The 19564-nt window shown below is 62.1% G+C and overlaps 1 protein-coding gene across 1 annotated transcript in view; it reads left to right on the top strand.

The window, feature by feature from the left end:
- LOC119100338 (dystrophin) overlaps nucleotides 1-6100 on the top strand; it is a 43628-nt gene extending 37528 nt beyond the window's left edge. The window contains exons 23-28 of the mRNA XM_037223441.1: nucleotides 1-57; nucleotides 3638-3766; nucleotides 4049-4222; nucleotides 4677-4820; nucleotides 5070-5196; nucleotides 6072-6100. The exon at nucleotides 1-57 is cut by the window's left edge and continues 96 nt beyond it. Of these exons, the coding sequence (XP_037079336.1) occupies nucleotides 1-57; nucleotides 3638-3766; nucleotides 4049-4222; nucleotides 4677-4820; nucleotides 5070-5196; nucleotides 6072-6100 (660 nt within the window). The remainder of the gene's footprint in view (nucleotides 58-3637; nucleotides 3767-4048; nucleotides 4223-4676; nucleotides 4821-5069; nucleotides 5197-6071) is intronic.
- The last annotated feature ends 13464 nt before the right edge of the window (nucleotides 6101-19564 follow it).

Consider the following 19564-nt stretch of genomic DNA (forward strand, 5'->3'; position numbering starts at 1 on the left):
GAGGTGCGCGCGGACCGCGACCACATCGTGGACCGGTGGCGACGCTACAGCGACACGGTCAGTGACCGCCGCCGCCGCATGGGGCTCACTGCTGCTTCAGTCGCCTGTGACTAACCCGGCCCGCGGCCTGCGCTGTAGGGTCAGTTTGGGCTTGTCTGGCACTGGGCCGCTGGTGGGACGGCTAATGCGTTTGAAAGTGGCTCGCAGAAGCGCCTTTTGGGTTTAGCTTTGTGAATTTTTGGGGGATATATGCCGTGACGCTTGGTCCTGTCCTGGTTAGGCTCGACACGCGCGTCCAAACCACGCACATGCATGCTGCCACGCGCATGCTCCTCAACGCGCACTACCACTCAGGTGCCCACACTCGGCTGTGTTCGGATGCCGGCTCCGAGCCCTCTGAACGAGTCCGCTGGCAGGCAGTTGCAGTTCGAAGGGACACGCCCCTGCCGAACTTCCCCGTTAACATTTTGAAATGAACGAGTTCGCTGGCAGGCAGTTGCAGTTCGAAGGGACACGCCCCTGCCGAATTTCCCCCGTTAACATTTTGCAATTTTCGAGGGCAATGTCCTGCTGAAGGGAAGGGGACCGTTCGTCTCATGTTCGGTGTCGGTATAATCCGACACAACTAAGTGCTTGACGTACCTCCCGTTTCGCCCTTCCACAACAGTCGTGTCAGCTTCAGACTTGGATGCGGCTCAGTTCGTGCTGGTGACCACACAAGTCTGTAGGTGTCGTGTGGTATACGCGATTTAAAGATACCATGTGCCAACAAGATGCACCTTCGTCTTCACATTCCGACTAAGCATTGATGACAGCGTTCCAACAGTTCAATGAAATGACGAATCTTCAAATCCCATGGACTGCATGTATCATCGAAGTTACAATTTTTTAGATACACATGAATCGTGGACGCACTTGAATCCTATTGACTCCATGCTAAAACTGGTTTCATATTGTGCAGCACATCTTCCCCATACTTAAAATTTTATGGTTTGTTATTTTTGACGCCATATTTTACCCTGCTGAAGATGGTGCCGTGGGAGCGATAATACTGCCACTGTCAGAATATCATGCCTGGCTGAAGCTGTCACAGACGCATTGCACTGCGCACGCCCCACCACACTTGCACAGGCCCTGGCCTGCTACTAACACTCGACTGATGAAGGCAGGAGATATCTGTTAGTTCTCTAAGCCGGCATTTCTTTCTCTTGTACATGGTGCATTCCGTAGAGCCGATTAACCAGCTTATTTCTCCGCGTTCTCGCGGACCGTAGTGTCGCGCTAGCTCTCTGCTGCTCTTCTCTATCGCCTTCCTACACTCCTCTCCGTTTCAGCTCCGATCTCCTGTTCCCCTCCAGCTTGCCCGTCTGTCCCCTCATCCCGTGTTGCTCCAGCCTTCTTCCTCGCGAGCCGTTCTCCCTCCCTGGCACCGTCTGGCCACTACAGCCCTGCTGTCCTGATCCCCCGACCCCCGTGCCGTCCACCCGGCGCCGTCTCCGCGCCTCCGCTCTGTCTGTCGGCCTCCGCGCGGCCGGCGGCGGGGCTCTGGCCGCGCCCGGCTGAGCGGCGTCGCCGCTTCTGGCGTGTCGACAGGCGGCCGAGCGGCGCACGGCGCTGGCCGCCGACCTGGGCGCCGCCCAGCGGCACGAGCTGCAGCTCTCGGAGACGCTGGACTGGCTGGCGGGCACGCGCCGCCTGCTGGCCGCCTGCCCGGCCGGCCCGCTGCCGGACGACCAGGCCGAGGTACCGGCGCGCCCGGCACCCTCCCTCACGCGCGCACACACGCCCACGCCGGCACCGTCGCCGCCCGGACACGCTTCGGGGGCCCCTGTGGGTGTGGGTGTGCGTGTGTGTCCCCTGGTTGGGCGTTTGTGTGGACATAGACATTTCGCTTTAAATAAGCAGCTTGTTAGTGGATGCTGAGGCTTTTGTTGTCGCTGTTGGTTGCTTGATGGTGTATGGGCTTAATCAAGAGATCTATGTACATATGGTGGAATGTTAGTTTTAAGGCAGCGCCGTTTAAGTAACGTACATCTTCATGTGAAGTAAAGCTTTCCATCAAGTGTGATACGACCGATTTAGTGCGATTATTTGCGCTTCTGGTGAAGTTATGTTGTTTGGCACTAATTTTGTGCGATGTTTTGTTTTTGCTTCGTGAGATATTTTTTTGTTAGCTGACGTGTGCTGTTGAAAAGCATGACTGCTCCGGATATTTTATGGACCGCATGCTGTCACACGATCGCCGTCCTTGTTGAAGACCAAGCTGTTCAGACCCACGCTGCTCATCGACCATTCATTGGAAGTCTGTGGAGTGAATGACTTGCCACATCGATTTTGGGTGTTGAGAGGATGACATGTGCTTAAATATGTCTTCAACGGTGGGGCTGTGGAGAACGGTTAGTGTTGCCAAGCCCCTGGAACGGACGTCTTGCAGTGGGGAAATGATAAAATTGTGACGATTTCAGTGAAAGCTAATGTATTATCCCTGCAGCTGTCATGATGTACCCCATCCCATGTCCGTTCCACACGCTGAATATTTCCACGGGTTTCGCCTTCACTGTGGAATCCAAGGCTTCGTATTGCAAATCTAGGGACAGCGTTTTTCGGCTCGGTCAGGTCGAGAAAGAAGTGCAAGGGACAGGACGTTGGACCTCCATCGAGTGGTGTGCGAAACCTTGTACTGGTCTATCCAATGGCCTAATATATCCAGGGTTTATCCAGTGACCTACTTGCGTTAGTTCAAACAATATGGACACAGCAACGAACTGTTTGCGCCTGGGTTTGAGCTGGGCTCTCGCGAAAAGGGCGCTGTCTGCGAGAGCCCAGCCCAAAAAAACCCAGGCGCAAACAGTTTGTTGCCTTGTACAAATTGTTCGAACTAACGCAATTTGGACAGTGCCCGTCTTAGGGCTGGCTCAAGAAATAGTTAATCCGCCTACGTGCTGTCCAAAATAATGTGTTCAGATTCGTCTTACTATGTTTCTTTTTGGACGCAGCCTCGGTTTAAGTTCTAAGCATCTTGGTTGTTGTTCTTTGGGGTTGGGGCGGTGATTTGGCGGGGATCGAAACCCGAGTGCTGTGTGTCCCCAGGATATGCATACCTTGCCCCGCATCTGGTCTTCCCCACCTACCTGTGTGCCTTGCTCAGCTCACTGTGGCACCTCCTGGTGTACTGAGTCTTACTCAGTCACCTCTTCCTTTATCTGACATGGATCCCACTGTGGCACCTGCCATGTGTTCAGGATGTTTCCGCTGAGGTATGGGTACCTCCTCCTGCGTATCCCGTGGGCCAGCTGTGGTACCTCCCATCATTGTCCTGTTGTCCATGCTCCGTTCATGTCCTTTTTATCATTTGAGGCGTTCTTTTTGCCCGTTAGAGGTCAGAGTGCGTGATGCTTTACTACCCTCTGCTTCACCTGGCGTGGACCCGCTGTGGTGCCACTCTGTTCTGGTCTTGAGCGTGTTTTGTCGCCTCCGACCGTGCTCTCCGTGGTCCGACCGCTGTAGGTCTCCCGCACTGCACCTGGGTCTAACTCGCTGCCGCACCCGCTGACCCGCGATCGATCGCGACCCGCTGCGGGTGGGTGATCCAACCACGTGCTGTCCGCCGCTGTACCCGGCCGTGGCACCGCCGCAGGAGCTGTCGGCCGACTTCAGCACGGCCGAGCGGCTGCTGCGCCAGCTGGCCGAGCAGGCGCAGCAGTACCTGGCCGACGGCCGCGCCCCGGCCGCCCGCCGCCTCCAGGACCAGGTGGACGTGCTCCAGGTATGGCGGCAGCGCACCGACCCCCCTCCCCCGGCGCTGGAGCTCCCCCTGTTGACCCGTGTCACTTCCCATCTGGGAATGCTGCGTAGCGACTCTGTCACTGTCGCTAAACTGTGCATCAAAGCTAGTTATACCTACAGGAAGGCGCGCGTGATTCCAGTCGTGATTTGGCTTCAGTGGTGTCTACACGATCCCCACGTGTCGGGGTGCTGAGCGTGTGGGCGCGGGCGTGAGACTGAGGGTGAGGCGCGCCGGTGACGCGGGGACGCCGGTGCTCCGCAGGACACGTACGCCGAGGTGCGCGGCGAGTACGCCCGCTGCCAGCGACCCGAGGACCTGGAGCCGCGACTGACCGCGGTGGCAGAGCGACTGGCTGGCGTCGAGCGTGAGGCGGCCGACGCCGAGCAGGACACGGCCGAGCCGGAGCGGATTCAGCAGCAGATGGACCGCTGCCTGGTGAGGGCTGACGCCGATGGACGCCGGTGCTGGGTAACTGCCGCTCAGTTGCCGCCGAACCGGAGCGGAGGGCGCAAAAGGACCTCAGATGTCGGCGCGCCCTAAAACGCCAATCATCATCAGAACTGGAGCGGATGTAGCGGACAGGCGTAGGATGTAGGACGTAGCGGGCGGATATAGGATGCAAGATGTAGCGGACCGGTGTAGGATGTAGGATTAGGCAGACGGATCGGTTTATCGGCCGCCCCCTAAGATGTCACATAAGCGTTCTGATACAGGCACGGGGTGTCATGGTCGGTGTGATCTCGCCTTGTCTTCACCTTGGAACCTGTGGGTAGTTTTGCACCGATGTGGACTGCAGCGGCAGGGGCGCGACCAGCGCGTGCGGCGGCGTTGTTTGGTGACGGGCCGTCCCCGCACCGTTCCCGGCTGAGCGGTGTGACTGTACCGGCAGCACCTGTACCAGCTGCTGAGCGAGCTGAAGCCTGAGGTGGAGTACGTGATCCGTACCGGTCGCAAGGCCGTGGAAGACACCGCCTGGGACCAGCCTGAGCAGCTCACCGCCAGGCTGGACCGGCTCAAGGCCCTGTACAACCAGGTACGGCCGCCGGCCGAGCGAGGGCGGCGTGGGCGCGGCCGACCGACGGCTCCCGCCCAGTGGTAACGGCCCGCGGGGCAGGGGGACGGTGGCTGAGGGAGAGGTCACGGTCAGCTCCGTCCCTCTCCGACGTGTTTCGATGAAATGTCAACGCGCCCGCTGCCTGTGTGGTGCCGTTGAGTGAAATGGATGTTGCGTTGGCGTGAGTCTATCAGGCGCGTTGTCTGATGACGCCCTTCCCGGCGGCAGCTCGGGTGCCGTATCCCGGAGGCCAAGTCGGGCCTGGAGTGGCGGCTGCGCGCGGCGCAGCGGCTGCCGCCGCTCGAGCAGTGGCTGACCGAGGCGGCCGACGAGCTGGCGGCCTGCGAGGCGCGCGGCGAGCGCTGCCGCTGGCCCGAGGAGGCGGCCACCTGCCGCCGGCTGGCCGAGGAGGCGACGCGCCGACAGGCGGCGCTGGCCGCGCTCGGGCCGCCTGACGCGGCGGCGCCGGACGGCTCGGAGCTGCGTCGCCGCCTGGACCGCGTGCGCGCCGACTGGAGGAGCCTGCAGGGCAGGCTGGCCAGCCGCACCCGACACGTGCAGGTGAGCCAGCGTCGCCCCCACCTCCTGCTGCTCACAGCCGGGCTACTCGTGTCACCCGCCGTCGCCCCCTCCCCCCGCCTTACCGCTTGCTGCTCACAGCGGGCTACCTGTTTCAGCCGCCATTACCCCCCCCCCCCCCCTCCTTCGCCTGCCGCTCGCAGCTGGGCTGCCTGTATCAGTCGTTGTCACCCCCCCCCCCCTCCCCCCTCCGCCCTCCTCCGCCTGCCGTTCGCAGCCTGGCTGCTTGTGTCAGCTACCGCCACCCCCCCTTCCCCCCCTTCCGTCTGCTGCTGCTCACAGTATGAAGGTGACAACGGAATGGACATCGCCTCCGAAGCCGAGTGTTGTCTGGCGCACGTTTGGATTAGTGGATATCGCCTTTCTGGCGTGTTTGCCCTTGTTTTCTTGTGTGTGGTGATTAATGGACATTGCCTTTATTTTCGCGAGATTCGACGGCCTAATGAGTATGCTATTGGCATGCCATTAATCTGGGCTAAGCTCATTATCGTATTTGGGATGATCGTTGTGTACAAATCGCACTGCGATTAATTTGGTTATTTGCACTTCCCTAACCTCGGTCTTGAATTTGAGTGCCGGCTTGCCGCGTGCCGCCGTAACCCGCCGAGTAGGTGTCGTTTCACCTGACCGCTCGTGGTGTGACTCTCGTAGGAGACGGTGCTCAGTGTAACCTGTCATGATGCCCACATGACATGTTGAAATTAACTGTCCTTTTCAGGAGAAAAAAGCTGAGAGTGAAGCCCAACTGTCCGATTTCGAGGCTGATTTGAACGACTTAGAAAAATGGTTACAACATGCCGACAAGGACACCGAAAGTGATGAGAAAGTTGAGGTACGAAGCTCGTTTTACGCTCGTGACGTTCCAAGGAATTGGCATTCGCTTCAGGCGTCAGCAAACATTTACTTTGCTTTTACGTTGCTCTCTGTCGCTTAAGTCCACATTCGGGCCCAGAGGTTTGGACTTGCTTGTAGATGCCTGGAGTTATGGGGCGGAGAACCTTTGTTACATTCACCTATGAGACTGCAACCGAATCTGGTGGTCGTCAAGTACTTTTCTCGCCGTCGGTGCACGCATCGGGGATAGTTGAATTATGCAAATGGATTTAATTGCACAACTTAACGTTGTAGGAAGTGACTAGACACCTTAAACATTTAGAGAGCCGCGACTCGTAGAAGCGTTATATCCCTGTCTCAAGAGGTGCTGACGTGCCATACACTAGCTCAGGCTCAGGCTCGGGCTCATGGGCCAGAAGATTTGTTTGTGGGACGGCGAATGGATTTATTATACACGAGCCAAATAGATGACGTCATTGGACACTGGTGGATTTGCAGTACGGAAGATTTCATACGTAAACATTCCGTTCCGCCCCGTTTGTCCACACTAGACGGATGCGTTTTGCAACCACGGATGTATGAAGTGGTGTGTACACACTGTGCTACCGTTATATTTTGTGGCAGGTATTTTCGTTGACAAACGTCAGTCCACTCAGCTCCGATCGCTGCCGTGCTGTCAATCCTTGTGTCAATTTACTGTCTCTTAGAGTGCCGTCGCGACCTGTGGCGTGACCTGTGCCTTGACCTGTGCCATGACGTGTGCGTTGACCTGTGCGGTGACCTGTGCCGTGACCTGTGTGCCGTCTGCCGGTCTCAGGAGCTGGAGCGCCAGCTGCCGGAGCGTCAGTCTCAGCTGGCGGCGGCGCGCCAGACGGCCGCCCAGCTGGCGCTGACGCAGTGCGAGCAGAGCGTCTCCTCCATGATGTCCGAGCTGAACGCCCGCTGGCTGCAGGTGCACGACAAGGTGCAGGTAGGTCCCGGCCCGGTCCGGCCCGGCGCGGCGCGCGGGCCTGCGCCGCCGCTGAAGTGGTCCGGCCATGGGACGTCGTGGTGGGACCCATCATACGCTGCCGCGCCACACACAGAGTGAAACGCGTCCACAAGAACGCACCTGATCCATACCGGCAGTCATGGCACGGACCAATGCACTGCCATGCCCATCTCGCAGTTAACTTCGCGGTTAGTAATCAGCCCAGATCTGGCAGCTGTGCGGAAGCCGTGGCGAAATCTGCCAGACACGACTTGCGCCAGCTGCGCGATTCCTGCCGGTTACGCTCAGTGTGGGTGTGGACGGGAAACACGGGCATTGACTCTTGCGGGGATTGGCCTTGTTCCTATGCGGCTGTTGCAGTCGGAGTTCATGTGAAACTGTATCAGGGTGCTGTGGTATCGCGAAGGAGATCCGACCGAACAGAGTTAGGTGCACTGAAGCGATTACTTGGTGTAACCGTTGACGGCTTGTAGGTGTTTTTAGCGGCTCAGTCTTGAGATCCAAATCGGAGGGACGTTGCGTTAGATGTAACACCAGTAACAGGAACACACCCTGAATTGCAAACTGTAAAGTTTTTGCCAGAGACAGCCTCGTGTTGCTTTTTGTGGATCGGGTTTGGTTTTGGTATCGGTCTGGATGTAAGTAAACTGATAGTTACTTTGCCCAGAATTACTTGGAAAAGGTGATCCATTCCTTGCAATGTACCATTATTACGTAATCAGAGCCACATCTGATTGCGGGCACCTGAACCTTCTGAGACCAGAGCTCACACAAACAGGGCGAGTTGTTTGGGTCTGACCCCCACTACCCGAGTGGTCCTGCTAATGAGAACCCTTCAGTCTCGGCCTAGGACGTACTGTCATGGAGGCATCAACAATACGTGTGCAGGCCACAACACGCGATATTATTCACGTGATATAAGCATAGCAACAAGACAACAAAAATAAGTTGTGAACAAAGGCATCAGAATAACAGTCGGGTTGTTAGTCATGATGATTGCCGATAACGGACGTTTATCCGGACATTAAATGGGCGCAGCCTCCGCCTTCACAAGAGGTTTTCCGTTCTAGACACGGCAAGGACGGTTCGGACTTTGAGACTTTGCCGGCGCTCACTGGCAAGCCAATGTTTGTGTTGACTTTGGGCTCAGCTGGTGCGGGGTCATGAGGCCGCCTTGGAGAGAGTTCGGCCTCACTTGTCATGCTCCGACATCATGATGCAGGCCGGGCTTTTGCAGATGCTGCCGACCGCCCTTCACGGGTGACCTGTAAACTGGCTCTGTTATTAGCGTTGCGGGTTGTTACTGTACCGGACCATGATATAGCACAGTGTGTTATTAGGTTTTTAAGTGACAAGCTCATATCCCTGCTGTTGTTTTTTCGCCCTAAACTCATACGACCAAAAAACTTAAATCGATGATAAATTGCCGAGCAAACAGGTACTAATGTTACCCATAAATATAATCGCCCGTTTTACATTCTTGGTGCGCAATAGCAAAAGCTTCAGAATGACCGTTCTGGAATGAGACAATATTGTGATAATTTATTGGGTGTACCGGGCCCCAGAACATGCTTCAACCGCCCCAACGTCTACCGCTACGGCGAAACTACCTTTGGGAAGACAGAACACGCTCTTTCTCTCTCTCTCTCTCTCGGACCCGCTCCATAACATGTTTTTCTCTGGGACCTGCCCCAGAACACGCTCTCTCTCGGACCCGCTCCATAACATGCTTTTCTTTGGGACCCGCCCCAGAACACGCTCTCTCTCGGACCCGCTCCATAACATGCTTTTTCTTTGGGACTCGCCCCAGGACTTGCTTTGCTTGGACATGCTTTGGGAGCCGCGAAAAGAGGCGTCAAAATCGCACACTTTCTGAAAATGGAACGTTCTTCAAATTTCAAACATTCTGGTATGGTTCTGGAAAAATAGCCAAAAAGGTCGAGGGATAGGCTGAGGCATAGATCCGCATGCGTGGGCAGTGTTAAGAATTCAAACTGGCTGGTGACATCATTTAACTACAAATGTTAACAGACCCAATTGGAAGTGAAGGTGACGAATGGCACAACACCGAGATTACACCAACGCGCCGCTTGTCGACATCATGCAGCTGCCACATCATGGTGGCTCAGTACTAAAACAGCTCCAAAAATCATGACAACCACCACGTCCTGCGTCGCCACTTTGGTCAAGGAATAAGATAGTATTATTAAAGAACCAATTAAAAAGTGACCTCGCGGCGGCATGATCTGATAAATTTAGCGAAGTGGCATATGTATCGCATTCGTGACATGCTTTTGGTTACATCAGCGATCGAAATGTCATTCAGTCTATAAAAGGAGTAAACAATGCTCGACTCCTCTCGGTAGAGCAGGCTGCTGAATATGGCTAAATCATCACATGACTTGTTTGCATAAGTGTTTTCGATGTGTGGTTCATTGTTATGATTGAGAGACAAACAGTCCATGCCATTGCGCCGGCGCGGTCCGTTGTTGTATTTGCCCTGAAGTTGACGTGTCTCTGGGAGCACCGCTGAAATGTCCGGGGCTGCCGTCACGCCCTGCTTTCCGGCCGGTGACGTCAGCGGGGGCTGGTGTCATCAGCAGCCCCGCACCGGGACCAGCCGGCTCTGGGCTTTGTGATCAGCGTCGGCTCCGGGCTTGTCGTGGAGCGTGTGGCTGGGCGGCTCTTGGTCTGCGGTCTGTGGCGTCGCCCGCGGGAGGGCGGCCTGGTGCGGGCTTGGTGCTTCCTTGTGTGCTGTCGGCTGGTCGGGCAGTCTGGTGGTCGCTGGAGTAGCGACCTACTGGGCTTCATGTTGCATCCACAGAGGCTTCTGGTTATCCTCGGCAGAGAAAAGGTGCTTTGAACATGCAGCCTGCGCACCAATGCTGCACTGTTCTTCCGACGCCGCTGTCACGAATGTCTTCTTATCATTTTCACACTAGTAAAACATAAGATGAGATGTCGAAGGCTTGCGAAGCGGAAGGAGATCGTCCTTTTTGAAGTAACTTAATTTATTTGATTAATTAATTGGGTTTCACCGACCTGAACACCGTTCCACTGTGAGCAGCTCTGGATGTGTCGCCAGGAAATCATAATCCGGATAGACATATCGTAGTGCAATGCGATGCGGGATGTTCATTTAGAAGGGTTCTTTCGAATCCTTTTCTTCGCTCTCCTAGCCCTTAAATCTCGCAGCTTCGCTTCCCCGTCGCTCCCCTCCCCCACCTCTTCCCCCGCCGGGCTCTCCACCGGCCCCTTGTAGCCTCGTTCTCAGCCTCTTGCCCTGCCTTCGCGCCCAGTCGTCGCCCGCTGCCCGCGCGTGATTACTTTTAATTCGTGGTACGTGACGCCCATGCCCGATGCGCCTTGGCCGTCCGGTGCGGTGAGTTACGCCTCGCGGCCCGGTGAGGTCGGCGTAATTGGACGGCAGCCGGGGCGGCGTCGCGGCCGGCGGCAGTGTGCCGGCTGCAGGGGCCGCCCTCCGCCGTCGGCGACTGGCCTCCGCCGTGCTCTGACTCACGGCCGCCGCTGGACAGTGCAGCGTCGTGCAGCGGCGCGGCCGGCCGACGCGCGGCAGCGGCGCGCGCGCCACGCGGACGGCTGCTAATTGAGCGTCGCGACGCTGACGCGGCCACCGGCGCGCCCCGCCCCGTCCCGGCCTGCGAGCAGCGGGCGCCGCGGACGGCAGACGCCGCCAGTGTCGCGCCAGTGTCGAGGGGACGCGCCCGGCCGCGGCGTCGGCGCGACGCCCGGAGCGGTGAACGCTCCGCCCCGCCTCCTCCGAGTGTGCAGCAGTGACGGCCGGCGTCCTCGTGAGGTCAGCGGACAGCCGGGCCGTGGCGCGCCCGGTCGGCCTTGGTCGGACCTTTTGAGTGGCCGGTGCGCCCGCCCCGGGCCGGGCCGGGCCGGCCGGCCGAAGCCGGCGGACGGCGGTGTCGGCGCTGCGGTCGTCGTTGGGCCGGGAGGGTGCCGCTGCCTGCCTGGCCCGCTGTGCCTGCTGATTGTCCGCTGATTCGACCCGCTCCCGCTTGGCCTGCACACTCGCCGCTGTCGCCGTGCGCCCTGTACAGCTCCCGCACCATGTAGGGCGGCGTGCGCGGCCCGTGCGGCCGCCCGCCGGTCCCGGTCCCCGTCGGTGGCCGGCTGCCGGCGCTCGTCGGCCGCTGACAGAGTGTGGGTGCGGGGCGGGCTCGGTAAACAAGCCGCTGCGCTGCGGTGACGGCCTCGCCGCTCTTCCTCCGCTTGCCTTGTCGCTGCATGTCGCCGATGATCGCTCGCGATGTGTCGGGCTGCGCTGTCGGACCCGGTCAGGGCGGCGCGGTCACACTGCCGTGGCTGAGCGCTCGTCGAGGCGAGCCCTGGTCGGTCCAATGGGACCGGTTGTCCTGGCTTGATGTGCGTTTTAAGTGAGCCAAGTACCTCATTCATGTGCCTGGGACGCACGCATCGCCCCCCCCCCCCCCCCCCCCCCGAGGCCAGACTCGGGTGTAGGGTGAGCGCAACCGGTGATTGCGGCGCGAAACGCCGAATAGGTTACACTCAGCGAAGTTTGCTGACATGGAAGAAGTTTTCCCTCTCTTGTGTTTCGTTGGGGGGGGGGGGGGCGGGGGGCGGGAGGGCATTATGTGCTGTATCATAATCACAGGGCAAGAAGAGACTAGGAGATCACTAAAACAGAAACTATAAATCAAAGTCTGTGTTGGAGAGGACGCAAAGTTTCCGCCTGTGACCGTCTTTAGCGTGTGTCTTATCCCAGCCGGCTAGTTCCGGGCACTTCCTCGCAAAGTTGTGGCCGAATCGGCGGTGCTGTGCAGAAAACCGAACTCAATCCGCACGCGGTAAGCGTCACGGTCTGCATTTCTTCTCCGCAGCGCCCGGATGCAAATGGATGACATGTGACTGCGGTTGGGCTGCACGTGAGAGAGGCGTCGTCGGTGTGCACCGTGCAAAACACATAACGGCCGCTGCAGGTCACGCGGTCGCCCCGATCGGACCGATGTTTTTATTCGCACTGAACAAACAGCGATTGTAGGTTGATTTATGGGGTTGGGGCTCAGCTGTGACGCTGATCGACGCTGCACGTGATGAGGTGCCCAATGCGACTGGAGACCGAGCCGCACGAGCTCAACAGGATCAGACGGCTCTATCGGCTGCAGGTCGAACTGAGACACCCCGCCCCCCCGGGCTAGCGTGGAGAGTGGTTGTTGCCAGGCGCCTTACTTCACACAGAACAGCTTCGGGGAACACTCAGTGATCTTATCCGTGTTTACGGCGTCATTAGCGCCGTGGAGGTCATTTCAGCACTCCGCTACTATAAACCCATCCAGCCCTTTGGAGCACACGGGTCGGCCGGTCCGTGTCCACGTTGCAGAATGGTACAGCTGTCCGGTGTGTGCCAACACGGGGGACCAGGGCGCGGAGCATTTTACTTCTAGAGCCATTCGTGTTACGCACCAAACCAAGCTGGGGGGTGCTGTTTGAAGGTCGCATGGGCGGGTTCGCTGGCGTGACGGCCTCAGCCCGCTCCCACTCGAGATGTCATCGCCCAAACCCCGTCCGGTGCGAGCCCCTACTCCGCGGCCGGACGGCCCTGCAGGGCACGCTCGGTCCCAGCCCGCTCCCGCCCGAGATGCCATCGCCCAAACCCCGTCCGGCGCGAGCCCCTGCTCCGCGGCCGGACGGTCCTGCAGGGCACGCTCGGTCCCAGCCCGCTCCCGCCCGAGATATCATCATCCGAACCCCGTCCGGCGCGAGCCCATGCTCCGCGGCCGGACGGTCCCCAGGCTATGCTCGGTCCCAGCCCGCTCCCGCCCGAGATGTCATCATCCGAACCCCGTCCGGTGCGAGCCCCTGCTCCGCGGCCGTACGGTCTACAGGGTGCGCTCGGTCCCAGCCCGCTCCCGCCCGAGATGTCATCATCCGAACCCCGTCCGGCGCGAGCCCCTGCTTCGCGGCCGGACGGTCCTGCAGGGCACGCTCGGTCCCAGCCCGCTCCCGCCCGAGATGTCATCATCCGAACCCCGTCCGGTGCGAGCCCCTGCTCCGCGGCCGGACGGTCCTGCAGGGCACGCTCGGTTCCGGTGCGATTGCAGCGCGTGGGCGGCCCGTGCGGTCGTCCGTGGCGCCGGACGTGGCCTGGCGCTCCCGCGTCGTGTGACGGAGCGGCGCGGGTAATGCGCGACATGCGGCTCTTTCGATGCGTTATAGGCGATGCCAGGCGCCATCGGCGTTGGTTTGGCTGTGGTCGTTTTGTGGACGAGGTTGTTATCAGCGTCTGCCAGTTTGAGTGTGTTCTTAAGTTTTTTGGGGAGGTTTTTGCGCCCAGAACCGATAATGGAATCTTATTTAAACAAGGTGCAAGACGGCAGGCACGTTGCGCCGATTCAGGAGAGCCTCTGAGCAGAGGCGCGAGACCTGGAGAGGGGCAGGGGGGGGGGGGGGGAGGGGAGAGAAGAGCTGATCGCCTATTTTATGAAAAGCGGGCATTGGTCTTATCTGCGTTCACTGGCAAGAATTAGCCAAAATATAGCCTTTGGGGGACTCAACTCGGATGACCCCCGTTGCAGCTGTTTGTGAGTGTCGGCGGTTATCGACCTCTTAGCATCGCATCGCAGGATTTCTCAAGCATCTGGAGTTACTAGGAAAACATTCTTCAGCGGAAGTGGCCAATTTACAAGGCATCTTACGTCAGTGGAACAGGTCGTGACAAGCTACTTTATGGCAAACTGCACCCATTTAGCTTGTGTTTCATGGTCGGTTTATCGGTTATAAGCTTGTTGAAGTCGGCTCAGAGTTTTTTTAACATGATGGGGGAGGGTGGATAGTTCAGTTGGCCCTCCGGCCCAGCCCTCTTGGAAATGCGTAAATGTTATTGACATCAGCCGTTGTTTCCGTGTTCCGATGTGATGTGCTCTGTGTCGCTTCGCTTGCATATCGTCCCGCTGGCCATTGTGTGTGGGACGGTCTGACGCACGCGCTGTTTGTGCTGCGATAACCCGCCGGGCATGCGCCAGTAACACGGGCCAGCATGTCCCGCGGAGCCGGCATGGGAGCGGGCCGCGCGCGCCGCGCTAACGGCATGCCGTCTCCGGTCACGCGCCGACCCCGCGCACAATGCGGCGCCCGCCGCGCACGCGTCTGCAACCGAGGCTCTAACTGCACGGGCTGGGCCGCGCTGCAGCGGCGGTCCGGGGGGCGGGCCGCGAGCGTGCTGGCACGTGCGCCCCTCCCCCCGCCCCGCGGCCCGTCAAGCCGGCCCGGCCCCACTCACGCCGTCTCACCCAGCGCCGCTCCTCGGGCCAGACCCGGTGTCGGCACGCTCGCACTCCGTCCGCTCTGTGCTCGGGACTTCCGCTTTCTCTCCCTGTCTGGGCGCCGGCGGGCCGCGGCGCTCTCGCTCGTCCAGCGAGCCTGGTCCGGTCCGCGCGGTCGCGGGGGCTTTGTCCGACGCGCGCGGCCGGGGCAGTGTGGTCCGTCAGGGTGTCGGCGGCGCCTGGTCCGCGCGCCGGGCTCGAGCGCCGGGGCGGGTCCGAACCCGGCGCTCGGTGCGCGTCCCGTCCGGAGCCGGCCAGCGCTGGCGGCGCCGGTCGGAGCCCCGGCCGGGCGTGGCTTCCTTCGTCTGCTGGTGGTCTGTGGGGCGCTGGTCTGGCCTGTCGCTGTCTGCTCGCCCTCGGGAACGCCTGTGGCCGTCCGCTCCTGCGCCCAACACCGCCGCCGACTCCGCCGCCGACACGGCCTCCGCCCGAGCGGGAGCCAAACCGTTGTCGTTGTTTGCAGTAGGGCGGCCCGCGCGGCGGCGCGAGCGTCTGTCGCCGTTCACGCGCGAAACCGAGTTCCTGCAGACCATCGAGCGGAAGCAGCGTGACCTGACCCGAGCCGGCCGAGGTCAGCGTGGTGGTCACGCTGCCCTACCCGACGCCGCCCAGGCGGCTGGTGGAGCTCGAAGAGACCAAGTGCACCATCTCATACATCAGCATGGAGGTGGCGCCCGCCGCTGGTGACGGGGGGCGCGGCGCCGGCCGCCACCGAGCCGACGGCCCTGCCTGGCGGACGGCGCGCCGCCGCACGCTCCTCAGCCGCAGGCCTCGCTCAGCCGCCATCGAGCCAGTCGTCGGTGCTCGATGACGTCATCAGCGGCCTGGAGCAGACGGCCGAGCAGAGCCGCCAGCTGCTGGGCACGCTGGAGCGCAAGCGACGCCGCAGCGTCGAGCGCATGTACGAGATGGCGGCGCAGGAGGACGCGCAGCGCTCGCTGACTGGCGCCAAGAGCCGGCGGCGCAGCGACGAGTTTCTGGCGCGCCGCAGCGGCAGCACCAGCCCCGGCCCGCGGTCGGCCGACTTCGAAGCTGGTCACTTACAAGAGCGCCAGCCCGTGGAGCCCGCGCAACTCGGTGACAGTCGTTCAGCCCCGCGCGACAGTCCGATGCGCGACTTCCCGCCCCTGACCGAGGACAGCGTGGTGACCGTGGGCCCGACTCTCGCTGCCCAGCGCCCAAGGACCCTGAGCGCTACTTCCGCTTTGGGCAGCGCCGAGCTGGCCGCCTCGCCGGCGCGCTCGACGTCACGCACGCCACCGCCGGTGCACGCCCAAGCCGCGCTCTGCCAGTCGGGCGCGGCCGGCCTGGCTGGCGCGCCACCTGCCCGCCATCGCCGCCGACGCGCACGATGCCCCCCGCGCGCCCGACGCGCCTGACGACGAGGTATTCACGGCCACGCGTGTGGAGCGCGCGCCGCCGGCCGACTGGGCGGCGTCGCCACCGCGGCGCAGACAAGATGGCCGCACTGCGCCGCATCGTGGCGCTGGCGCCGAGCCGCGGCCGCGGGCCCGCCAGCCGAGTCGCAGCCGCAGCCGGAGCCGCAGCCGGAGCCGGCGGCGGCGGCCGAGCCGGAGGTGCAGCGGACGGAGCGCGGCCCGGCGCACCACCTCATGACGCGCGACGCGCGGCCCGCTCCGGGCCGCGCCCGTGCCGGACCTGGTGTCTGCCGTCGACCGGCGCGGCCCGCTCGAGGCGCTCGAGCGCGACAGGAGCGTCAAGATCGTGACCAGCTCCGACTCCGACTCCGACTCCGACTCCGACTCGAACTCGTCCTCCTCGTCGTCGGAGGGTTCGCTTCGCCTCTCGACGTCGTCGCTCAGCGACAGGGACTTTAGGGAGGTGCGCGATTCCGCGAGAGCCAAGGTACGCCCCGGTTGCAGACGCGTGTGCCGGCTGCGGCAGGCGCGCGCCGATCGGTGTCGCACTCACCGGCCGCCGTGAGCACTAATTGTCCGCGACTCGAACGCGACTGGGCCGTGCGTCCCTCACAAACACTCAGATGCCGATAACGACCGGGTGCCCTCTTTTCAGGTCCAGCACTGACTTGCTTTTTCGTTCCGTTGAACAGGAATCGTCGCGTGCTACGTCCAACGCCTCCAAGCATGCGCCAACCAAGCCATCTCGCGAGCGAAGCGAGTACCAGAGCCTCGACGCGACGCCGCCGGAGTCGTCGTCCGTCATCGCCAACTCGTTCGCGATGTCGGCGCGTGGCGGCTCGCCGGCGCGCCGCGCGAGCGCCGAACGGGGCCGCTCGCCGGGCCAGGCCGAGGGCGACGTGTTCGCCAACAAGTACGCCACCGAGGGTCCGCCGGCCGGCCGGCGCCGCACGCCGGAGCGCGACGAGGTGCCCGCTACGTGGCCGAACTGGACGCCGTGATCGCGCGCATCGACGCCGTCGAGGCGGGCATGGAGCGGCAGCCGCGCGTCGCCGCGCGCCGCCACAGCGAGATCGAGGTGAGTCGGGGCTGGGGCGATGACGGAGGTGTGGTACACACTTGGTGAACACCTGGTGACTGGTGACGCTGTCATGCGAGGGCTGCTGAGGGCTGTGTGGTACACGGCGGTGTGTTGCGTTCATCAGGCGTGCATGAGCCCTTGCACAGCGTGCACTGGATGTGGCGTGCTCCCCAGCACAGCTATGCACTTTGGGCTGCTGGCGTCGGTGGCGCCGCCCGTGCGGCGGCGGCGGGTACCACAGGTGTGCCGTGTGTCGGGCAGGCGGCGCAGCTGCAGGTGTCGCTGCTGCAGCCGGACGTGGCCACGCTGATCTCGCGCGGCGACACGCTCGTGTACTCCCTGCACGGCCGAGACGTGGCGCGCGCCGACGCCCTGCGCCGCAAGGTGGACGGCCTGCGCGGCCGCTGGCACGCACTCAAGTCGTACATGGAGGTGAGAGTGAGGGAGCGGACGGCGGCCGGCGGGGCCTGCCAAGGGCGCGGCCGAGTGTTATTGATGGTCGCGCCGAGGAAAACACGGGGGCTCGTTTCAGCCGTCAGCTCGCCATGAGGTCGTCTCGTTTTGGTCGGCGAGTGTGATGGGCCTCGACCTGAAGAACGAGAGCGCTCGTCTCAGACCAGCGCCCGCCGTCGTGGGTCTGGTGTTAGACGCTGGGAAGAAGGCGCTCCGGCTTTGTTTGCCTTTTGGCTCCAAAGTAGTTTAGTGTCAAATGAGCTCGGTTCATCGCCGCACGCTGCCGCGGCGTGCCCTTCATGCGCAGGTTGGATGTCTCGAGGTTTGTTGGCCCGGGCGATATCGGCTGTATCTCCCTGAGCAGTCTCCCTATTGCCCTTGAACAGTCTACGTTGCCTGGCTCCTTACACCGAGTAGTGCGGCATCTGTCAGCGCGTGGATCACTCCACGTCGCCGACCAAGAGAGGCGCACCGCCCGCACAAAGCCGCTGTTGTCGGCGGGCGGTGGCGAGCGGTACTCGCTCCCCTGTCGACGGCCGCCACCCCGCGAGCGACGGCGCTGCCGGCATCTCGGCCGTCCCGTGACTCCCCAATTATCGCGTGACGCGCGCTGACGGCGCCGCTCGCCTGAGCCGGCCGCCGGCAGGGGCGGCGCCAGGCCGGGGTATGACCGGCGGCGCTGCGGCTCCGGGAGGCGGGCCGGCGGCGCCGCCGGGCGCCGACGCGGGGGCGCCCGGCTCGCCGCCCGGGTCGGCTGGCGGCGGCGGCGTATGACGTCACCAGCTGGCGGCGGCGGCGGCCAGCGCGTCCAAACGACGAGGCCGTGTGTCGCGGGGCCCGGCCAAACTCGCGACTGGGTGGAGAGCGCCGGCCGACCGGCACAGCTGGGAGGCCACTGGACAGTGGATGGAGCGCGCCATGTGCTGAGGGGTCGACTGGGCACGGGACGGCAGCCGGAGAGGGGCCGCGCGGGGAGGGACAGACTGTCGTCGGCCCGAATCGACGTGGCCACTGATGGGGATGTGCGTTCCAAGGCCTAGAAGCGTTTTTACCCGTCTTGTTTTGGACGGTGGTAACCTGGGGCGGCCGTGCTCAGCTTGCCGACACCGGACACTTGCGTGGGGTCGTGGGGTGGGCCTGGTCAGGTGAGATCAGGTGCGGGCAGGGCAGGGCAGGGCGGGCAGGGCAGGGCAGGGCAGGGCAGGGCAGGGCAGGGCAGGGCAGGGCAGGGCAGGGCAGGCAGGGCAGGGCAGGGCAGGGCAGGGCAGGCAAGGCAAGGCAGGCAAGGCAAGGCAGCAGGCAAGGCAAGGCAGGCAGCAAGGCAGGGCAGGGCAGGGCAGGGAAGGCAGGGCAGGGCAGGGCAGGGCAGGGCAGGGCAGGGCAGGGGGAGAGCAGGGCAGGCTATGCTAGGCTAGGCTAGGGCAGGCAGGACAAAGCAGGCTAGGCTAGGCTAGGCTAGGGCGGGCAGGAAAAAGCAGGCTAGGCTAGGCTAGGCTAGGCTAGGCTAGGGCATGACAGGGCAGGTTCGACACGGTATGGGGTAGATCGGAACACAGTGAACCGAGCCGACCGAGCCGGCCGGCTGCACCTTCACCACCGCGCCACAGAGCAGGCCTGATCTGCCGTGGAGTGGGCGGTGTGTCTTCAGCCCTCCTGTGCCGCCAAGTCCAATGTGCACACAGTTGGGGTGACGGAGTGCTGTCCGTATCTCTGCTGTCGAGTAAGGCTTCAAGTGCAGTGTTCTGCCACGTCCGACCGGTTTGTGGTCATCTTAAGCACCTTTCTCCCCGTCGGTCTGGCGGAGCATCTTGAGGTGGTTTGGATGCCACGCGGAATGTCCACCCTCCCAAGTACCGGCACTTAGCAAGCTGTTTCCATTGCGCGGCAGCTGGAGTGAGGGACTGACCACGACGCTGGCCTATGGCTGGGCCCGTGGCCCGGCCACCGGCCACGGCGGCCGGTCTTGGCTGGTATCAGCCGGCCCCGCGCCCGGCCTCCCGCGTGACCGTGGCCGGTGGCCGGCGGCGGCGCCCCTGGCCAGCGCCCGGCCTCCCGCGTGACCGTGGCCGGTGGCCGGCGGCGGCGCCCCTGGC

Source organism: Pollicipes pollicipes, unplaced genomic scaffold (genome assembly GCF_011947565.3).
Source record: "Pollicipes pollicipes isolate AB1234 unplaced genomic scaffold, Ppol_2.1 Scaffold_4881;HRSCAF=5763_pilon_pilon_pilon, whole genome shotgun sequence".
Lineage (NCBI taxonomy): Eukaryota > Metazoa > Arthropoda > Thecostraca > Pollicipedomorpha > Pollicipedidae > Pollicipes > Pollicipes pollicipes.